The sequence below is a fragment of the Cavia porcellus genome, unplaced genomic scaffold (genome assembly GCF_034190915.1).
Source record: "Cavia porcellus strain 051 isolate PalLab524CR breed Dunkin Hartley unplaced genomic scaffold, mCavPor4.1 scaffold_29, whole genome shotgun sequence".
NCBI lineage: Eukaryota > Metazoa > Chordata > Mammalia > Rodentia > Caviidae > Cavia > Cavia porcellus.
In genome coordinates this window covers 5,540,732-5,562,074 of record NW_026947512.1, presented here as the reverse complement: position 1 = coordinate 5,562,074, position 21,343 = coordinate 5,540,732, and the positions used below count along the sequence as shown (strand labels likewise).

The 21,343-nt window shown below is 37.5% G+C and overlaps 1 protein-coding gene across 1 annotated transcript in view; it reads right to left on the bottom strand.

The window, feature by feature from the left end:
- Stx6 (syntaxin 6) overlaps positions 1–21,343 on the bottom strand; it is a 47,034-nt gene that overhangs the window by 17,746 nt on the left and 7,945 nt on the right. The window contains exons 2-4 of the mRNA XM_003474930.5: positions 14,765–14,934; positions 12,652–12,746; positions 2,912–2,974 (exon numbers count right to left, since the gene is read on the bottom strand). Of these exons, the coding sequence (XP_003474978.1) occupies positions 2,912–2,974; positions 12,652–12,746; positions 14,765–14,934 (328 nt within the window). The remainder of the gene's footprint in view (positions 1–2,911; positions 2,975–12,651; positions 12,747–14,764; positions 14,935–21,343) is intronic.

The window sequence follows — 21,343 nt, the reverse complement described above, 5'->3', positions numbered from 1 at the left end:
GCCAGGTCTCCTGGAGGCCAGGTGAGGTGTGCCAGGCATGAATTCAAAGAAGTGTGAAGCCAGAAATCACATTTGGGAATGTCTTCCTTACACAAGTGGCAAGGCAGTGGTGGCAGCTGGTTTGGACTAGTTTCCCACCTTATGACAGGTTCAACAGCAGCTCAGGCCAGCCCTACGTCAAGACCCACAAGATGCTGAAAACTAAGATTCTTTTTTTTTTTTTTGGGGGGGGGGTATACCAGGAATCAAACTCAGGACCTTGTGCTTGCCAGGCAGGTGCTATGTTGCTATGTCCCCAGCTGTGCAACTAAGATTCTTATAAAGTTAGCAAATCTTTACATCAGGTCTTTAAAAAAACTTGTGGACACTATTAGAAGCCCGACCATTTACTTGGTTCTTTGAAAACTCCTCCAATATCCTTACAACCCTCCTCCACACCCGCACTGGTCTCCTCAGGACTTTCAGAGGTAGATTCTGTCTAAATGCCAGGTTTCAGGCGACAGGAGGTGGGAAGCTCAGGGGCAGAGCACCAAGTGCTGAGATAGCAGAAGACCTCCTAAGACACTCAGTTATCAGTTCTTCTCAGGACACCTTTGAGGGGCCCAGGGCATCAGTCAAGAAGTAGGGTAAAGCAGACCCAAAGGCCTTTGGTAGTGGTTCTGTCCTGACCTGGCTTATGGTTATCAAGACTGATAAGATCTTGCTCATTCTAATCCAAAATTCTAGGAATCCCCATGGAGGATACTGGGGCCTTGGGACAACTTTTTCAGGGTCATAAAAATGGGTATGCAGTGTACCGTTAGGCTATGGACAGAGAGCCAGGGCTCCATAAGGATCTAGTGTGCTCCTGGGGCCCTAGTGAAGACTATGTTTTATACAACATATCTACATTCACAGGACATATGTTGTTAAAAATCATTTGGATTTTGTCATGAAGTTTATTAGTGTTCATCAGTCTGACCTTCAGGAATATGTTCTAATGGGAAAAAAGATGGTGAGGGCTCCAAACACTAGAGGATGGCCCTTGGGGGAGGGAGGATCACAGAAAGTGCTGGGGAAGTGGGACCAACACAGTACTAGGTACCTGGCCCTAAGGCTGACTCAACCCACTTGAAGATCTGAAGAACACTGACCCTGCCATTCTTTGAAAATCTGAGGCTCTATGACATTTCATTCCTGGCCTAAAACAAGATTTTAAGCCATATCTGCAAAAGCAATGTTTATACTCACTTTACTCATGTTACCTCAACTACACTATCTGGAGAATAAAACATTCACAATAGGAGTAACAGAGGAGAGGCATTATCTACCACATTATCACAACTATTTCAGGTATGTAATGTCACTTCACATATGCTCTAAATGCAAAACTAGTCAGCAGTGGCCATTCATCAGCTTCTTTCAAGAGTTGCAATCAGATGAAATGACCTAGCTGTAGTGTTCAAAAAGGGCAAGGGTGTTAGATAAGAACAAAACAAAACACTTTAAAAATGAAATGTGGGGAAAAGAAACAAAAAGTTGAGTGACACTTATGGACTGCTTTCAAAATTAAGTAGCTCAATAAACATCCAGAGGATAAAGATTTATGCTATGAACTACTGAGGTCAAGTTAGATTGAGGCATTTCTTAAACGAAGAGGCTACTAAATGGATTATTGGAACCTTTCTGAAATCTGAACAGAATACAGTTAGGATAAGTGATTTAAAATAAGCAGCATAGGGCTGGGGATTTCGCTCAGCAGCATAAATGCCTGCCTTGCAAGCATGCAGTTTTGAGTTCAGTCCCTGGTACCAAAAAAATAATAACAAAATAAAATAAACAGCATCATAGCTACTGACAGCAATGTTCAGACAGGCTGACCAGGTGCTACGGTTTGGCAGTGTCCCCTAAAGACCCACATGTCAAAGGGTTGGTAACCAGTCCTTGGCCAACTGGAAGATGGTAGAACCCATCCATTCAAATATCTGTCTAACTACTGTGGTACTTGGGACTGAACCCAGGACCTCTGGACTGAGCTACAGCCCCAATCCTTTTTATTTTGATACACAGTAGTGCTAAGTCAGTAAATTGTCCAAGCTGGGTTCAACTTGCAGTTCTCCTGTCCCAGCCTCCCAGAGTGCTGGGGTTATAGATGAATGCCACCATATTCAGCCTGGTAGAACCTTTAGGAGGTGGAGCCTGGTATAGCTGTGGTGAACCCTATAGAGTCCACAGGAGCCAAGTGGCCCCACACAAGGGCGGACAAGTTATCAGCATGCATACAACAGCAAAAAATACTTCAAGTGCATAAAACATGCCAGATGCAAACTTTTACGTTTCAATAAAAAGCTGTATCGCTAAAAGCTCTGTTATTGTGTTTTTCTTTTAAAACAAAAGATGCTAATGTATGAATTGTTTTTTCTGAATTAAAACCTCAGTATTAAAGGTTAATTTCAGTATTGACACTTTCCAATAAATCAGTGGGTTTTGGGTTGCAGTTTGAGCATTCAGCTTGCCATCACTGACCTTAAGGCAGGTTTTCTGACCAGAAATCTGGGATACACCTCTAACCCCTTTTGCTTCCTTTTTCACATTCACAGCCATGAGATAAATGGTCCTTGCACATGCTGCTGCCATACTGTCTTGTAACAGACCCAAAAGCAATGGGGACAACCAATCATGGAGTACAACTTCCAAAGTTGTGACCCAAACTAAACCTTCTCTCTTTGTATGCTAACTATCTTATATATTTGTTGCAGTAATGAAATGCAGACGAACATGCTAGACTTTCACAAAATTGGCTAGTGTCACTCACTCCAGGCTCAGCACCCACAGGTCTTGTTTTTGATCACATGCTACCTGGTTGACCAGTACTTTCAATATCCAAGTACGTATTCCTTAGGTTGATACTTGTGTTTTGGTATTTTCTCACCTGTCTGTTTTTCCTTTCTGCTAATGCCTGCACAGATGATGTCGACATCTGATCCTTCATGTCCTAACAAAACATATAAAAAAAAAAAAAGAATCACAAAACAAATGAAAAACATCTTTAAAGAAAATCATGGTTAACATTTCAAACTTAGTAAAATTGCTATGTTCTTACTTTTTAAATGAAAACACATTACTTAACTTTTATTTCAGTATTAAAAAGAAAAGAAATACAGATAAAGAACTTTCCTGAAAGTAGGTAACCTAAATTTAAACAGGAACAAAGAAGTAAACATGAAACATCCTAGATGCAGAAAAACTATGGTAACTTTCTCAAAGTCACACAGCTAGTAAATGGCATCCTTGTGATAGAAATGTAAAAGCCTGTGCTCATGGGCTAGCACACTTTTACAAACATGCATAAAAAAGCACATACACTTTAGTATATTATATAGTGTATGATCCCTTATTTTATTTTGGGAGTGGTATTCAAGTGACAGAAACTATTTAACACCACAGTGAATTTACAGGGTGGTTATCAAAAACAATTTTGTAGCAGAAAGAAAAATGAATCAATCTATTAACTTAATCTCAAGCAAATATGTTACTGAATTCAGTCATTTCACTTATCACATTTAATCACAATCTAATACATTGTGAAATGATGTAAAGTAAGTATGTGATGACTGAAATAGAATTCTTTTTTCTTGGGGAAACAAAAAGGCTGTCAAAATACTTTATAATTCTTATCTTGCATGTAGACTTCTTAATGATGCAAATGTAAAGGTATTTGATTTTTAGAAACTTCCTCTAAGACCTATTACAAGAGAACAGTAGATCAGACAATGCCACAGCTTTTAGAATTCCTACTGTGGTCTAAATAATAACCACCTTCTTTCAACTTTCAAAGCACTCACGCATTCAGCAAGTACTGATATCTAATATATGCACAGCATGGAGCAGAAAATGATGCAAATTAGGATCCTGTTCCCCTACAGTTCACATGGTGATTTATGTGAGACACCAAGATATTGTTAAAAATGCAGTTTTTTGGGCCGCCATGCAGACCTACTAAGTCAGACACCTTATGGAGCATTTTAACAAGTCTCTCTGCTGAGTCTTAAAAGACTGAAAGTTGAGAGCCTCAGGTCTATTCAAAGTCTAAAAGCTGCCAAGTGACACAATGGTTATGTCAGTACCTCCTGGTCTATAGGATCCCTTTCCAGTAAATTACAGTTTAAAATAACTGTTATATTCAATCAAATGATCCCATTTATTTGACAAACATTAATACAGTAACTGTATAAAGCAATACTTGAAGTGTGCACCAGGGGAATAATACATTCATTTAAAAATGTATACTATGCCATTCATTTTGTAGTCATGTTTCTTTAAAAACAAAAAAGAACATGTTACTTACAATATAAAAACATTGATGCATATATGGAAAAGTGCAGCTTTCAAACATCATATATGGAATATGATCCTGCACATCAGAGGTTATAAAGGCAAGGATGAAGATAACAACTGTAACAGCACAAAGAAGTGGCTAGGGGCATGCGTACTGTGCGATGCTTCTGGCTGCTCCTGAGAGGGTGTGTCCAGTTAATTAATGCATCAAGCTGTGTAATCCGGATACATGAACTTTTCTGTATTGTTATACTTCAAAAAAAAAAATTTTTTTTTTTAAATTCTCGCCTCCTAAACGTGAATGAATGGTAAAATGGACCAACTTTTTTTTTTGTTTTTTTTTTGGACAGGGTTTCACTATGCAGTTCAGGCTGGCCTTGAATTCACTTTGTAGCATAGGCTGGCCTCAAACTCACAGGAATGCTCCTGCTTCCGCCTCCCGAGCACTGGGATTACAGGCATGCACCATCACATCTGGTTTCTGGACCAATTCTTTGAAAATAAATTTTGTAATACAAAGACAAGAAGATGATAAGAGGAGCCATAACTTAAGGATTAAGAACATAAAAGAAGAAGTAGGGACACAAACAAATGGACTACAAAAGCTACTCACAGAAATAATCCAGGAGAATTTTCCTAATTTAGCAAAAGGTAAAGATACTCAGATGTACGAGGCATACAGGACCCCAGCTACCTACAACCCTAACAGAGAAACACCCAGGCATATAATAATAAAAATTCCAGAAATTCAATACAAGAACAGAATATTAAAAGCTGTAAGGGGGGCTGGGGATTTAGCTCAGTGGCATAAGCATCTACCTTGCAAGCAGGCAGTTGTGAGTTCGATCCCCAGTACCAATTAAAAAAAAAAAAAAAAAAAGCTGTAAGAGACAAGAAACAGACCACTTACAAGGGAACACCCATCAGAATTACAGCAGATTTCTCTGCACAAACCATCAAATCACGAAGAGCATCGGGGGAAATAATTCAAGCTTTGAAAGATAATAATCTTCAGCCAAGATTGAGATATCCTGCACAACTGTCCCTGGAAATTGATGGAAAAACAAGGTGCTTTTAGGATAAAGAGGAACTGGGGGAATTTGCAACCACCAATTCAACCCTACAGAAAGTATTGCAGGATATTCTAAAAAAAGAAAAATACAAAGAACCCAGAAATAGTGGCAGGAGGCCACAATGAATGAAGCAGAGAACAAAATGAAGAAGACAAACTGACAGCTACTGACAGAAAAAGAGCTCAACAGAAACGAGACAAAGATTGGATGATAGGAACAGCTATTTTAGAGAAAATGACCATCTTAATAGGTAATACTGATTTAGTATCATCTTGTTTTGAAGTCTCATCTAGCTTTTGTTCTTCTGTCTCCAATGGTCTAAACAGGTTGTATATTATTGGATTTTATTATGTACGATAGTATAAGCAAAAACCTTTTAAAGACAAGGAGATTATACAGAAACCATTGTTCATTTTCTGTTAGTCGATTCTAAATACTCTGTAATGCTGTCATTCTCTTAAATGGTTTTACATTGTTTTGATATTCTTAATGCTACAGTATATGAAGTTGTACTCAAGGACTTCAAGGAAAGAGTCAATATGGTAACTACTTTTAGGTCGGAATTATCTGGTGGTGAAACACTATTCTGCTTAAATGGTTATGTTTTGATCTGCGCTGTTTTGCTGTTATGCCCTCTTTTTTCTCAATCTCCACTCCATTATTTACTTTTTCATTTTTATCCGTTTAATTAAAGGGAAAAAAATAGCAGGATATAATATAGTAACCCACTTTGACTTTCTATTATCTCGATTTGAAGCCCTGTATTACTCTCACCATCTTGTTTTTGACTGATGTTCCCCTATTCTGTTTTGCTGGATAGTATCAGGTTCAAAAGTTTAGGCATCAGCTGAGAAGATAATGAGGTTCATTATAACGCCCATTCTCGTTGACTTTTATCTACTTTTGAAGACCTACAATGTCTCCAATGTTTTGGTTTTGTTCTTTACTATTTTGTTCAATTGTATTATAACTAATGATATAGGCAATTCTATTAGAGATAGCGGGAGGCATTATGGTAACCATTGTTGATCACCTTGTATTATGTTTTTATATTATCTATTATGTCCACCCTTTTGACTTGACCGATTCTGTTCTGTTATGTCTCATTTGGTTTTACTCTCTTCCAAAAAAGCAATAAGAACCGTGGGAGCAATGAAACCCAAAATGTGTAATAGTCATTGTACAAAAGAGAGGAAAAGAAAGTGCTCTAAACTATATAACTGCATGTATATTTAAGTGTATAAGATAGAAAATGATATCACAGAGTTTTATTGGATCACTGAACAGAACTGTTTGCAGTATCATTGTTGGAATGTCCACTCTACAAGCTTTAATTTTGTGACTTGAACAATTATTTTTAAGATGGCAATATGTAATTCATTAACTAGTGATTTCCTACTGTTCATTTTTTTCTTCTGTAAATCTGTATAACTTGTACCCTTTCACTTTTTTTTTTCTCCTTAAATAAAAAAAAAAGAAAATAAATTTTGTTATTCTGTACCAAGAGTCTCAAATACATATACTGCCTTGATTCATTAATTGCATGAAAAGCATTTAAAGGAAATATGCAAAAATGTACACTGCAGTGTTATCTGCAACTGACATTAAATCTACATAATGTAGTATTATGTGCTAGACACTGCCTTTAGGAAGATAATTCTGAAAATAGAGAATACAGTATATGATCACATGCAAAGAAACACTAACCCTTAAGTGCAACTAAGGGAGGTTTTTCCCAAATGGACTAAGAAAGCTGAAAAAGACCGATAATATTTAGTGTTACTTATTAGGATAAACAGAATCTAATACTCTGCTGTTAGAAATAAAACCTTGGATTGGGAAAGTAGCTTAGCAGCAGAGCACATGCTTAAATTGTGCAGGGTTCTGGATTCAGTTACAAAAAAAAAAAAAAGAAAAGAAAAGAAAGAAGAAAAAAAGAAAAGCCGGGTTGGTGGCACACTCCTGTAATCCTAGCACTCAGGAGACTGAGGCAGGCAGATCCTTGCAAATTCAAAACCAGCCTGGGCTACAAAGTGAGCCTAAGGCCAGCCTGAACCGCATGATGAGACCTTGTCTGAAAAAGATGAAAAAAAAGAAGAAGAAAAAAAGAAAAAAGTGAAAGAAAGAAAAGTCAAGTCTTTTTGTAGATATACCACTTTGGAAATATTTAATAACACTTAATGTGTATTCTCAATAAATTCCTTACTATGTAAGTATCTAAGTTATGTTCACATAGTCACTGACATATGGACTGCAATTGCTAAAAACACTGATTAAAATATCTACTGGTAGGCCAGTCATTAAATTAACAGTCACATTAGAGAAGACAAAAGAACATGGTCTTTTGTGTCAAAGAGCTAGATTCAAGACGCAATAAGAAAAAATAAAATAAAAAGACTCAGTAATAGGTCAGATATGATGGCACACGGCAGGCTGTGGCACAAGGATCACAAGACCGAGCCCATGCTGGGCAACATGGCAACTTAGCTAGTCTGACTCAATAAAAATAAAAAGGATGCCAGGTGTGGTGGCACACTTGGTGCTGTAATCCCAGCACTTGAGAGGCTGAGGCAGGAGGATTGTTGCAAATTGAAGACCAGCCTGGAATACAAAGTAAACCCAAGGCTAGCCTGAACTGCATAACAAGACCGTATCTCAAAAAAAGTAAAAATAAATAAAAAGGATAGGAATAAAGGGATACAGCTCAGTGCAAAGCTACCCGTAGTAGAAAAAAAAAAACTAGTAATACTTTTACTAATCACGCTGTTAGGGCAATTTTCCAATTTCTCTTTTTCTGTTCAGTATTTTGGATAATAGTATCTTATGGGGTGGGTTACTGTGGAGATTAAAAAGATAATACAAGAAGTGTGATTAAGAGTGACCTATACTCAACTGTGGTTTCCCCTAAACCAGCCCTTTTCAGCTCAAAGCAGCTAGATGGAAACTGCTCCTCCTCTCCTAACCACAGTTAGGGATATCTCTTCAGTGTGGGGAATATTACACACTGCTATATTAGGTGGAAATATAGTAGGCAGCCAGACAGGGCTGGGCCCTCCAGCGAGTCAGTGCAGGAGATGAGAACACATCAGAACTATGGCTGGAGGTGAAGATTAAAATCACAATGGTTAGATTTATACGCTTTCCTTATTGCTATCATTCTTTGGAGATTTCCCATTATCTCATTGGGGTGGGTCATCCTCTTCCACTCACTAAGACCAAAACCACTAAGACTAAGAGAAAAATAAAACTAAGACTACAGATTATCAACCAAGATTAATGATGTCACCCATATGCTCTTGCTGCCCCTGGATCAATAGTACCTAAGCATCTATATCTGCAATCTTGGCTGATCATAATTTTGACCCATTTTGTACCCTCCTTGTGATTTTGCTCTATAAAACTTTCTTTGAGAAGTAGCTCATTGGCAGCCTATTCAGGACCCCTCCTGTCTCTCAGAAACTCAGTCTCACTATGCAGTTCAGGATGGCCTTGGGCTCACTTTGTAACACAGGCAGGTCTGGAACTTGCAACGACCCGCCTGCCTCAGCCTCCCATGTGCTGGGATTACAGGAGTGCGCCACCTCACCTGGCTGATTAAATGTTTAAGTGATACTCTTTTCAATGTACTAGGGTAAGTAAATGATGTATACTTATTCCTTTTTATTTTACTGTAACTACTAGAAATAAAATGCTTATGACTGACAATAGCATAATCATAACTGTAAAAACGTAACAAAGAGGAAAATGACTTAAGAGAAAACATAAGAGTATTCTGTTTATTTTATTTTGAACTTGTTTTTCTATTTTGAGCCCTTGTAAAATTCTTTGTTTTTTTTTTTTTGTCTTTTTCCTTTTTATCGGTACCGGGGATCGAACTCACGACTGCCTGCTTTATAAGGCAGGCACTTATGCCGCTGAGCTAAATCCCCAGCCCCAAGAATCCTTTTTTTTTCTTTTCGGTACTGGGGATTGAACTCACGACCACCTGCTTGCAAGGCAGGTGCCGCTGAGCTAAATCTCCAGCCTCCTTGTAAAATTCTTGTCATTTTCTTTAATGAACATATACTGCTTTAATGAAATACATGTTTTTTGAATTCTAGACGTTTTTATCTTTTTGAGACAGGGTTTAATTATGTAGTTCAGGCTGGCCTTGAACTCACTTTGTAGTCCAGCTGTCCTCAAACTCACAATAATCCTCCTGCTTCTGCCTCCCAAGTGTTGAGACTACAGACATGTGCCACCACACCTGGTTAAAATTCTAGTTTGTTTTTTGTTTTTTTTTTTAAAACTGGGAATCAAACTCAGGACCTTGTGCTTGCCAGGTAGGCGCTGTGCAGTTGACCTATATCCCCAGCCCTAAAATTCTAGTTCTCAAAGTTTTCTGTTTAACAGAAATATTAAGGCAGTGTATTCTGTACCTTGTGTGGTAGGCAGCCAGTATATGGCGCCAGATAAAAGAGTCCCACCTTTCACTTCTAAAACAGCGTTTTATCTATGTAGGTTGAAGTCACCAACCACCATACAACAGATCACCTTCATACTGGGAGATGAAATTTTAAGCTGTGTTACTAAACAGTTTTCAACATTTTGTAACAATCTATCATGCCAAAAACATAATTACTCATCTTCTTCCTAACACATGAAGTTTGGAATTAGCAGTCAAGAAGCAGTTAGTCCCAATAAAATATGGTTCATCTGCCAAAAAAACAACAAATGTCCTGGTTATTTACGTTCCTGTTCCCACTGCGAGCTATCTTCCAAGCTGAAGGAATGAGACATTCTAAATCTCTGGGCTTCTTACAGGTCTCATATCCCAGAATCATCTGTGCATATGCTGGATATCTTACCCTTTTTGATTAACAAAGTCATTTCTATCATGATTCATAAATGACTATAACCAATTTTTGGGTTGTAACATGGGTTTTTTTTGGTGGGGGCAGATATTAACTCATTCATTTTGTAACTTAAAAGTCAGAGAATGTTAGGATCATATCATTGATAAAAGTGTGATCCAGAGAGGCTGACCGACTTGTCTTCATTAAATTTATTGTGGTTACTGCTTAATCTTGAACTTATGTTTTCTGATCCTTTATTCATTCTTCTGCCATATACTGTAAACTCTTTCACTACTACACCAAAGTCACTGTTGGAGAATATTTCCAAACCATAAAAATTTCAAATTTGTAATCTCTTGATGTGACTCCACACAAGTAAAAATGATTACCTCAAAAAATATGAATGCCACTTAAATAAAATTAGAATATTTTGCTTCCTGCATTATTTTTTTTGTGGTGCTAGAGATTGAACCAGGGTAATACATATGCTCTGCAAGTGTTCTACCATTTAGCTATGTCCCCAGCCTGAATATTTTGCTTGCTTCAGTAACAACTACCAGTAAAATTTAATAAAAATAGCAAATTTTAAGAGATGGTCACAAAAACATACACAATTAACACTATACAAATCTGTTTAGCTGAATGCAGTAAGGCACTACAATACAATGAGGTTTAAAAAAAAAAAAAAAACTAAAACTGGGCATAGTGGCACACACTTGTAAATCCTAGCACTTGGGATGCTGAGGCAGGAGGCCCCCTGCAGCCAGCCCAGGATACATTGCGAGTTCAAAATCAGTCTAAACAACAGAGTGAGACCTTATCTCAAAAAACTAAAAAACAGAACAAAACAAAAAACTTTCAGTCAAGCTAGTGTCACTGTTACTTCCTTTCTTCTACAGGACTTTTAATTAGAATTCATTATAATCAAATCAGCAAAGCTCAACTAAGTACTGTTACCCATCACTGACAAATACTAACAACTTCCCCAAACAGGGTTGTAAATTAAAACAGGAATTATTAAAAATCCTAATCAGTTGGATCACATAGTTGAATACACTCTAGAAGGACAACAACATTTTGAAATAATTATTTGATTTGATTTGGATTACTGCTCAAGTTTTTCAAATATTACTAAATGAACTTTACGTTCTACTTCCAATTATATCAACTAACCTAGCATGGAAAAATGACCTCTGAGTTCCAATTTATAAAATTCATTAAATGCTACTTTGCAGAAAAAACAAAGAAGTAAAATCAAGAATATATGCTTTACTAGAAAACACCATTAAATATTAAGATCTACAGTAGTGTCCTTCACACAACTCATTACAGAAAGGAAGGAAAGGAGGGAAAAGAAAAGAAAACATGTTGTTTATTTGAAAAATTGCAGATTTATTATACCAAGAAAAAAAGTCACCTAAAAATCAGACTCATCAGAATAGCATTTCAAATGTACTAGAAATCAGAAGGGTCTAACACTGGGCACCTGAAGTCCAGCAAAGTTTTTGCCCCAATAAAACGTAGGCTTATTTATATAGAACATAAACTACTAAAAACAACAAGAAACAGGAATATATAAAGTTCAGTAATACCGTATGAAATCATTTCAAGAGGAAATCACATGATAGTCTTTGGCAAACACCTACCAAGGTTCCTGCCATATGTTAGCACTGGTCTGATCCCAAGTCTTTTTATTCAAGGAAGCTGCTTTCTAGTACATATGTTAAAGACAGCTGGTTCCCTTACATCTAGTTATGCTAATCAAATAGCTTAGCCATATAGTTTCAAATTACAAAACATATCTTAATGTTTACTTAATCTATATTTTCTCCTAGATTCTTTAATAATGGGTATTACTCTAAATAATATAGGGCTAAAGATCTGTTCACCTGAATGGGTTTTTAAACACACTGATAGATGCTACTCGCTCTGGATATCTTCTGAAAGGCTGTCAATAACACAGGGTTGCAAGAGTTCCAGAAGCAATTCAGATGGTGGAAGAGGCCGCCATCCAAGCACAGAAAGTCACTCTTCAACAATGCAAGTGATTTACCAATCAATCAAGAAACTAAATGGTTTTTACAATAGTAATTCTTCCTTCTGTTCAGAAATAAGAGTGTAGTAAGAAATAAAAAAAGAAAAAGATCTCTGGTTTGGAGAAACTAGAGGTACGGACAAGCAGGATGATACTATCAAATAGCCTTCCCAAACTAGCAGACTGTTCTTATTTTTGCTCCAATGAGCCTGACAATATCCCAACATAGTTCTTTCGTTTTCAACCACAGAAGTTTTACTGTATATGAGAAACAGGCATTTAATTTATTGTGGGAAGTGGTTTTAGAATTGACCTATAAGTTTACAACTAAGAGTTCTATGAAGTCTGACTACTTCTTACATAGATGACACCATAAAATCATACTCCTTACCCTGACAACTTGTCGAGTACTTGTAATGAAGGCTTTTCTTATACTTAACTCCGTTGCATCAAGGTTGAATTTTCTAGGATTTGCTTCAACTATGCGTGGATCAAGGAGTCAAGGTAAAGCAATTTCATCAAGAAAGTGTAACCAGTCTTGTTAAACCACAGAATCACTCACATGCAAGCAATAAAATCTGGCCACAACTTTCTGAAAACACAATCAACTTGACATTAAACATTCTCCAACTTTCTTGCCCACAGTTACAGGATTATCTCTTTGCCTCAATATGGAAATAAGAAACAGCCCCTTGGCTGGTTGATACAGTTGAGTCTTAGGGTTTGCCAACACTTTAAATCTATCCTTCTTTGACTTCTGAACACTTTTCCCAGGACAGCTTTTAAAAAGCCTTTTTCAAAGCCATACTGAACTACTTCCTCTTATTCCAAAATGTAAACCTTCTTTTGTTTGTTTGAGGTACTAATGATTGAACTCAGTTATGATTTACTTACTGACCTCTGAGTAGATACTTTATTCCTGTATCTGTTTTTGATCTTGTCCTCTTGTATGTTTTATTTTAGAAAACATATTTACCTTTTAATAATTAAAAAGGTTCCCAGGGTCATTATAATAGAAATAACAGACTCTTCTTATGAACTGCTAACAAGTGAGGCATCCTTACAAAAGCTGGATTCCTGGGTTGGGGGAAAAACAAAACTCAGACACGCAAATGACATGTCTTCCACCTATAGTTTTGGTTAAATGTAATTTTCAGTTGAAAGAAAGGAAATGGGCTTGAGATTTAGATCAGCAGCACAAGCGCTTGCCTGCCTGCCTGGCAAGTGCGAGGTTGTGAGTTTGATTCCAGTACCAAAAAAAAAGGAAATAAAATTTAGCTTCAACAGTTTCCTTAGTGAATTTATTTAACACAAATACCAATAATTAGCATAATAGATCTATTTTTACTAAATGCAATTTCATGATACAACGTAATTCTTCAGTTGATTGTGGCATTTTAACATCTCTTCTTAAAAAGAAAGAGCTAACAAGACTATCTTTTGATCTCTAATTAGCAATACACAACACTGGTCTGTACATATGTAATAATGACTGCTAATACTTTTCTTTTTATGGTAGTGTTGAGGATGGAACTCGGGCCCTTCCACACGTTAGGCAAGTGCTCTACCACTGAGCTATAACCCAAGTCTAACTGACAGTACTTTCATAGAAGCTTATTATGTGCCAAATGCTAAGCTTTTTACATGGGTAAGCCTCTCAACTAACAATTCTAGGAGCTAGGTCCTCCTATTAGCTTAACTTTCTACTGAAGCGGAAATTGAAGCACACAGGTAGCAATATGCCCCAAAACACAGTAACTGGTTATGATACTGTAATATAAAACCCCAAATGGACAGGAATCAAGGAGCTTCCATGTGGCTCAATATGGAAACGTTCCTAGACAGCACTGCTCCTGAAGAGGGCATGGAAGCCCCTACCTTGCCCTGTGCCTCTCTCCCATCTGACTATTCATCTGCATACTCTGTAATCTTTTAAGTAATCCTGCACACCTGCAATCTTCCTTTTAATATAAACAAATAAATATAAGGAAAGTGTTCCCTCAATTCTGTGAGCTACTCTAACATACAGTCAAAACCAATTAGAGGAAGGGTCCGAAGCACAGGTCAGAACCTGAGGGTTGCTGCTGTTCTCTGAATTACTGTGCCCTTAACCTATGGAATCTACTGTTATCTCCAGGTAGTTTCAGAATTGAATAGCACCTAGCTAGTGTCTGCTGCAGAACTGCCTGGTGTCTTCCACACATGTGGTATCAAAAATATTTTACTAAGTATGAGAATAAAGAGATAAAACTATTCTAAGCTTTGCATGGGTGGAGACAGTGCTTGAACCAGCAGCGTTCAAAGTGACACCACTATGCTGCCTCTATATTGCAAGATTTATCATGTACCACGGAACTGGGAGTACACTACCTTAGCTTACCAGAATTTTAAAAATTGTCTCGGTACAAATAAGAGCAATATCAATTAATTATGAAAGGTGTCACCTATGTACTTAGACTGTCTAATTGGTAGTTTACTCCAACAGACACCACAGAAAAGGATATTGATAGTTTCATCGAGGTCCTCCAGATCCCACTCTATGCTTCGGAGGTTGTTTCTCAGCTCGTTGGTGGTCCAGTCGATTTCTTCCCTTGTTGCTGCAGAAGGGTCCTGGAGGAGTTCCGTCCATCTCTGAAACAGCCCCTGGGCAGTGTTGACTGCTTTCTGGACCTCTCTGTAACCAAAGTGGCAAGGGAAAGGAGAAATCATACTCAACAAACTCCGTTACCGAATGGCTTAACTACCATTAGGATCATATATTAACCTCAGCAGTCACAATTCCCTGCAATGTTTGGTATGATAATAATTTATATTCATATGAAAAAGCTCCAGTGTAGGATAGCTTCTTGGGATAGTAACGGCAGAGCGAAGGTCATTCTTATAGAACTCGTGTCTTTAAGGTTAAATATTCTAAGAAATTTAAAAACCCAAATCTTATTAGAAAATTTCCAATATTACTAGCTTTAAATATATCTACTTTCCTAGATTAAACACTTCTGTATATTAGATGAGGGGTTTTATTCTTTACAATGTGATAGTAGGCCAAGAGTGCTATGATGTAGCCTCCCCCACAACCCTTTTTTGGCAATACAAGGTCTCTGTGCTGAGCACATCTCCAACCTACTCTCCCTTCAAAATTTTTTTTTCTAATACTGAGACAGGGTCTTGATAAATTGCTCAAATGCCTGGGCAGAGCTCAAACTTGCAATCCTCTTGACTCAGCCTCTCCGAGGGCCAGGATTACAGGTATGTGCCACCACACCCAGCTGATCTAGCATATTTTTAGATTAGATACAGTCACAAGGTTTTAAGAACTTCCTCCTCCAAAACCATTTAAATGTTATATTCTAACAACTACTGCATAGAAAAGCCAAAGAGAAGCACTTCAGAATCATATGATCGCTCATGCACAAAGCTAACAACCCCACTCTTCCCAAACTAAGAGAATTGTTTTGATCCTACAATTTTTTTAACCAATTCTTTTGGAACAAACAACCCAAGAATGTGCTCTAGCCGATCTGGATGTTGGTTGTCTATGGCTTTAAGACAGAATTTACATGACCCTATTCCCTCTGACATTTCAAGTACCAGGAGAGAAATGAGAGCACAAATTAAAAAGAAGAAAACCATCTTTACAATATTCAGGAGGTGTGATAAAAAAACACAGAGACGTTTAAATAAAAAGTTTACAACTTTTTATAGAAGATGCATTGCCATTACTCCCTCCTTAAAGTACCCCTCACTTTGAATACACTTGTCTCGTCATTCTTGCCACTTTTTGAAGCAGTTGTGTAAGTTCTCTTGGGTGGTTTTTTTTTTGGGGGCGGGGGCTTCCTGGTGTACTGGATCAATTCAAAATGTTTATAGCAATTTCTGTCAAATAAAAACATTACAGCCAGGTATGGTAGCACACTCCTGTAAACCCAGCACTTGGGAGGCTGAGACAGGAGGATCTCTTTCAAGGCCAGCCTGGGCTATAGGCCAGTCTGAACTACATACTGAGACCCCATCTCAAAAAACAAAACAAAACACACACACACACACACACAAACAAATTACAATGTGTCCTCATCCACCTTATTCAACTGATGAGGCCCTATATAACTTTTGACTCTTCCCCAAAGTCAAAATATCCACAAAGGAGAAAAGTTTTGAATTGTTTCAGGATATCAAGGCAGCCATGATAGCACAACTAAAGATTAAAGAGGACTTCAGAATTGTTTCAGAAAGTGACAAGATGGCAAGTGATGGCAAGGAGTGTATTATGAGGGGATTAAATGTCCATGTGTTTTTTTATTATAATACACTTTAAAATTTTTCAAATGTTGACCATAGCTTCCACAGCTTATACTCTATTGCTCTATCATGTACTTTGAATAGATCTTTTTTATCCATGGATAATTTTATATAAGACACCATACACTGGTCATTGGGAAACTATTGGTTTATTGACTACTACAGACTTTCAATTGCCAATTCATTGAATCATGCAATATCCAAGATCATATTTATTACTGTCTCTACCAATCTCATCATAACAATTTTATTGGGAATCTTAAGTGTTGAGATCATAGGAGTTAACATAAACTTCTCAAAATCCTCTCTCCTTTTTTTAAGGCTCTAACTTTGGCATCGGTAAAAACACCTGTGAGCTGTCTCCCATTAAGTAAGTGCAGGTTCACCTCATTCATTTTTGAGACAATATTTCAAGAAGTTTTACATAATGCTGAGATTTGAGGAGACATGCAATTTGAGTAGCTAATTTGTCAGTCATTCTGTCAAGTAAAAACGAGATTCTGTTGAGTGGGAAAGAGAGCTATTTCAGTTCATGATTTAACCATAGAACTGCTTTTCCTAGAGACAACCATCTCTTTTCACAATACAGCAAAAATGTTTTATGTATATTCTCATTTTAACAGATAGTGTAAGGGAGAAAATGTTTGCAAATTGCACTTATGACTTATGACATATTCAGAACATATTTTTAAAAACTCTTAAAACCAGTAAAAAGAAAAAATCAAATTTTTTGGGAGGGTACTGGAAATTAAATCATGACCTTGCACTTGCCAGGCAGGAGCTTGTGCTGCTGAGCTAAATCCTTGACCCGAGCAAACCCAATTTAAAAATGGGCTAAATATTTGTCACTTACTGTTGTCACTTACTTCATCAAAGAAACAGATGTGACAAATAAGCATCTGAATATGCCCCATATCATCGGTCATTAGGGAAACACAAATAAAATCCTCAGCAAAATACCAGTACACATTTAGGATGACTTAAAACAAAACAAAACAAAACCCAGAAAAAAAAAAAAAAAAAAAAACCCAACAAACTGCTACAAAAGTGGTAGATAACTGGAATTCTGGAGGGAATGTAAAATAGTATATACAATTTGGAAGAAGTTTGAGTTTTTTCTTAAACATTCAGCTACCATATGACTCAATAGGACATCTAGATGACATGAACACACATTCATGTAATAATCTGCAAAGTGTTATAGTAGCTTTATTTATAATATCCCAAACTTGAAAACTACCTAAATGTTCCTCAACTAATAAATGGACAAACTGTGGTACATCTGCACAATGGAATACTACTTGGCAATAAAAAGAACAAATCAATACATATAACATGGTCAAAGTGAAGATAAAAAACAGGCCCTCTGAGATTCCACTGATTCAAACATTCTAGAAAAGGCCAAACTATGGGAATAGAAAACAGATCAGTGGTTGCCTTGTGCTCATATGAGGAACAGGTCAGAAGGATCTGGAGAAACCTTTAGAGTAATGAATCTGTTCTATATATTTGTGGGGGTGGTAAACATACAACTCTCTGAATGTATCCAATTTTTTTTTCTTTTACCTTTTTTTTTTTTTGGTTCCAAGGATTAACTCATGACCTCCTGCTTGCCAGGCAGGCATTTGTATGGCTGAGCTAAAACTCTGGCTGAATGTATCAAATTTTGCAGAAGCATAAAATGGGGAAATTTCACTGCACATAAATTATGTTTTAAAAAAAAGTACTTGAGAGAGTTTATAAAATCAATACTTTTTACTGTTTCATGAAGGATGATCTGAAAAGAAGAGGACTTTTTTATTTATCATTGTGAGTACAGCATGGTGAGGAATATAACTATGAATATAGTAAGACATCCTATCTTAATTTACACTAAGATACTAGGAATTTTACCCACCAGCACTTTCGCACCATCAGTGCAAATGTCAACACAGTGAAAAGGGCAAATAACATTTAATTATTATTATTTAGGAGTTCTGAGTGATGTATCGTTCTGTGAAAGGATCCTGGGAATCCCTTGTGATCTCATATCACATTTTCAGAACTTTAGCATCTTAAGATACTAACATTCAGCTGGGCATGGTGGTATACTCCTATAATCCAAGCACTTGGGAGGCTGAGGCAAGAGGATCATTGCAAGCATGAGACCAGCCTGCACTTCAACGTGAGCCTAAGGTCAGCCTAAACTGCAAAATGAGACACTGTCTCAAAAGGACCAAAAAAAAAAAAAACTAATATTCGGTTTGGGATAAGGGAGTGTGGATGGGTGGATTCTCAGGACACTGCGTGTGAAATCAAGAAGTTCTTAGGCATGTGACAACCAAAGCATGTCCTAAGAAAGCAATGAAAGAAATGGCAGGAATTAGAAAAATGCTCCAAAGCAATCCCAGGATAACACTCAACATCCAACAGGCATGAACAGTGACTTTGTTTATTCCCCTCTCAAGCTCTTGTTTTAAAAAGAGGATTCACTATTTGTGAATTTCATAGCATAAACATAAGAAAGGCAAAACAGTCATTATTTCACATTTCCAAGGCAGTTGCTTTAAGGGACCAAACAAACAGTGGGCACTGTCAGCGGTAAGTCAAAAGAAAACTAGATAGCCAAGACATCCTATCTTAATAGCAGTCAAAAGCATAAAGTATCTCCCAACCCAAAGCAACTTTCTTCCAATAGTATTTCAGCTGAGCACTAGCCTGAAAAAAAAAAAAAAAAAAGGCATGAATGGGCAGTATAATGGTCACAAACATTAATGGTAACCAGAATTTCCTAAAGTAGATGGGGTTTCTGCACAGTGCCAAGAGTCATGAGACATTTCTACTACCATGCAAGATGAGTCCTCTTCTCAGAACCACTTGTATACCTGGAACTGAACACTGAGGATCATCTGGCATTTAAATCAATTCATATAATGGAACAGGAAATAGTCATGTGATGAGTTTGAGGCCTGTGAGGGCTGAACAAGAGGAGGACTTTTTTCTTTTTTAAAATTCTTTTTGTTTTTCTTTTGCAGTACTGGGGACTGAACCAACAGGGTCTCATTTAGTTGCCCAGACTGAGTTTGAACTTGTGTTCCTCCTTTCTCAGCCTCCCAGGAGGCTGGGATTACAGATGTGCACCCACAGCCAACTTTCTCAGGAAAGACAATGGAGGTATTCAGGATCAATTAGCCCGGCAGACACTTCCCACCAACATCCAGTACTGCAGCCTGCGCTACACAACCGGCTCACGTGAGCACTTCACAGCTCCAGCTGTTGATCCTTTAGGCCACAGTGATCCGCTTTTGTCAGTGGTGTTCAGAGTGGCTGAAATCACAAGACTTTGCTCTTTACCTTATAGAGCCAGTTTCAGGTTTTCCTCTCAACTATGTAGAGAATGGTTAAATTTTGATACTCAGATCTATTTATGAGAGCACAGACATACTTAGAATTCTTGGAGTTCAGCCTACCACACTTTTTGGCAAATAATAATCTGCTCACCAACTCCTTTGGTAATCATATATAGCACCATTTCCCTAAAAACTCACTAACTGCCTTCCTAGGAATTACAGTTATAGCTCTGACACAAAGACTTGCTCAAGCCCTTGAAAGAGAGATGACTATCACCAAAAGTCAAGCAGATTTTCTGTTGCATATGCTTCCAAAGTCAGTCTTATACAGCATTTCATGGGCAACAGGAGCCACATGTGGTACTGCTAATATCAGGATGTGTTTTCTCTCCCATTGAAGTCCACTAAACAGCTCATCGAAATCATGGGACTCTCACTGAATAAACTAGAATGCAGGCCCTTCTACAATACACCACAATGCCCATGAAACCACCTGTAATACCGAGCTTCTTTCTCAGTAAGTAACTGTCAAAAAAGAAAACAGTACACATCTTTGAAGAATGTATCTTTCAAGAAAAAAACTAAAGCGCCCAAACTTTTAAACCTAGATTCTTTCATTCATTATAAATAAAAAGTTGATGCCAGCAGGACTAACCTCATTTGTTTTTGAAGCTAGTCCAATTCTTCACCCTTGTCACTGATAGCTAAGCTTGCTCCATACAACTTTCCCATCTAGTCCATGCACATGGAAAACAGTTCATCACTCCACCCCAATCAACCTCTAGACCTACAAGCAATATTCCTGGATGTCCATAAAAATCACATTTTTTTTTAATTTAAGGAAAGAAGAAAAAGAACAAAATAGAAAAGAAAGGTAGAATACAGAATTCAAAAAAAATTAACACTAAGAAATTGCGAGTTTTTTTTTTTTTTGGTGGGGGGGTTGGTGGGGTTTTTTTTGTCTTTTTCCTTTTTATCAGTACCAGGGATCGAACTCACAACTGCCTGCTTGCAAGGCAGGTACTTCTGCTGCTGAGCTAAATCCCCAGCCCCAGAAATTGCGAGTTGACACATTACATATTGTCGTCTTAGAAATAGTTGTTCAAGTTACAAAAGTCACATATTTTTCACTTGTACTTAATCAAGTTTGCCAAGTAAAAGGAGAGCAAGGAGTGTTAGCCATTAGGGAGTGCTATGGTTTGGATATGGTGTCAGTGTGTCTTCCCAAGACTTCACATGTTGAAGTCTTGGTCCTCAGTGTGGCAGGGCTGAAGTGGTGGATCTTCCAGAGGTGGGGCTTGGTAGGAGGTGATTAGGTCATCAAAAGAGATGAAGGTAATTCTTGTGGGACCCCAGTTACTCCTACAAGAATGAGTTATAAAACAGTGAGCCTGACCCTTTACTACTCAATGACTTCCTGTTTTGCCACGATTTCCCTCTTACAAATGTTCCTCCCAT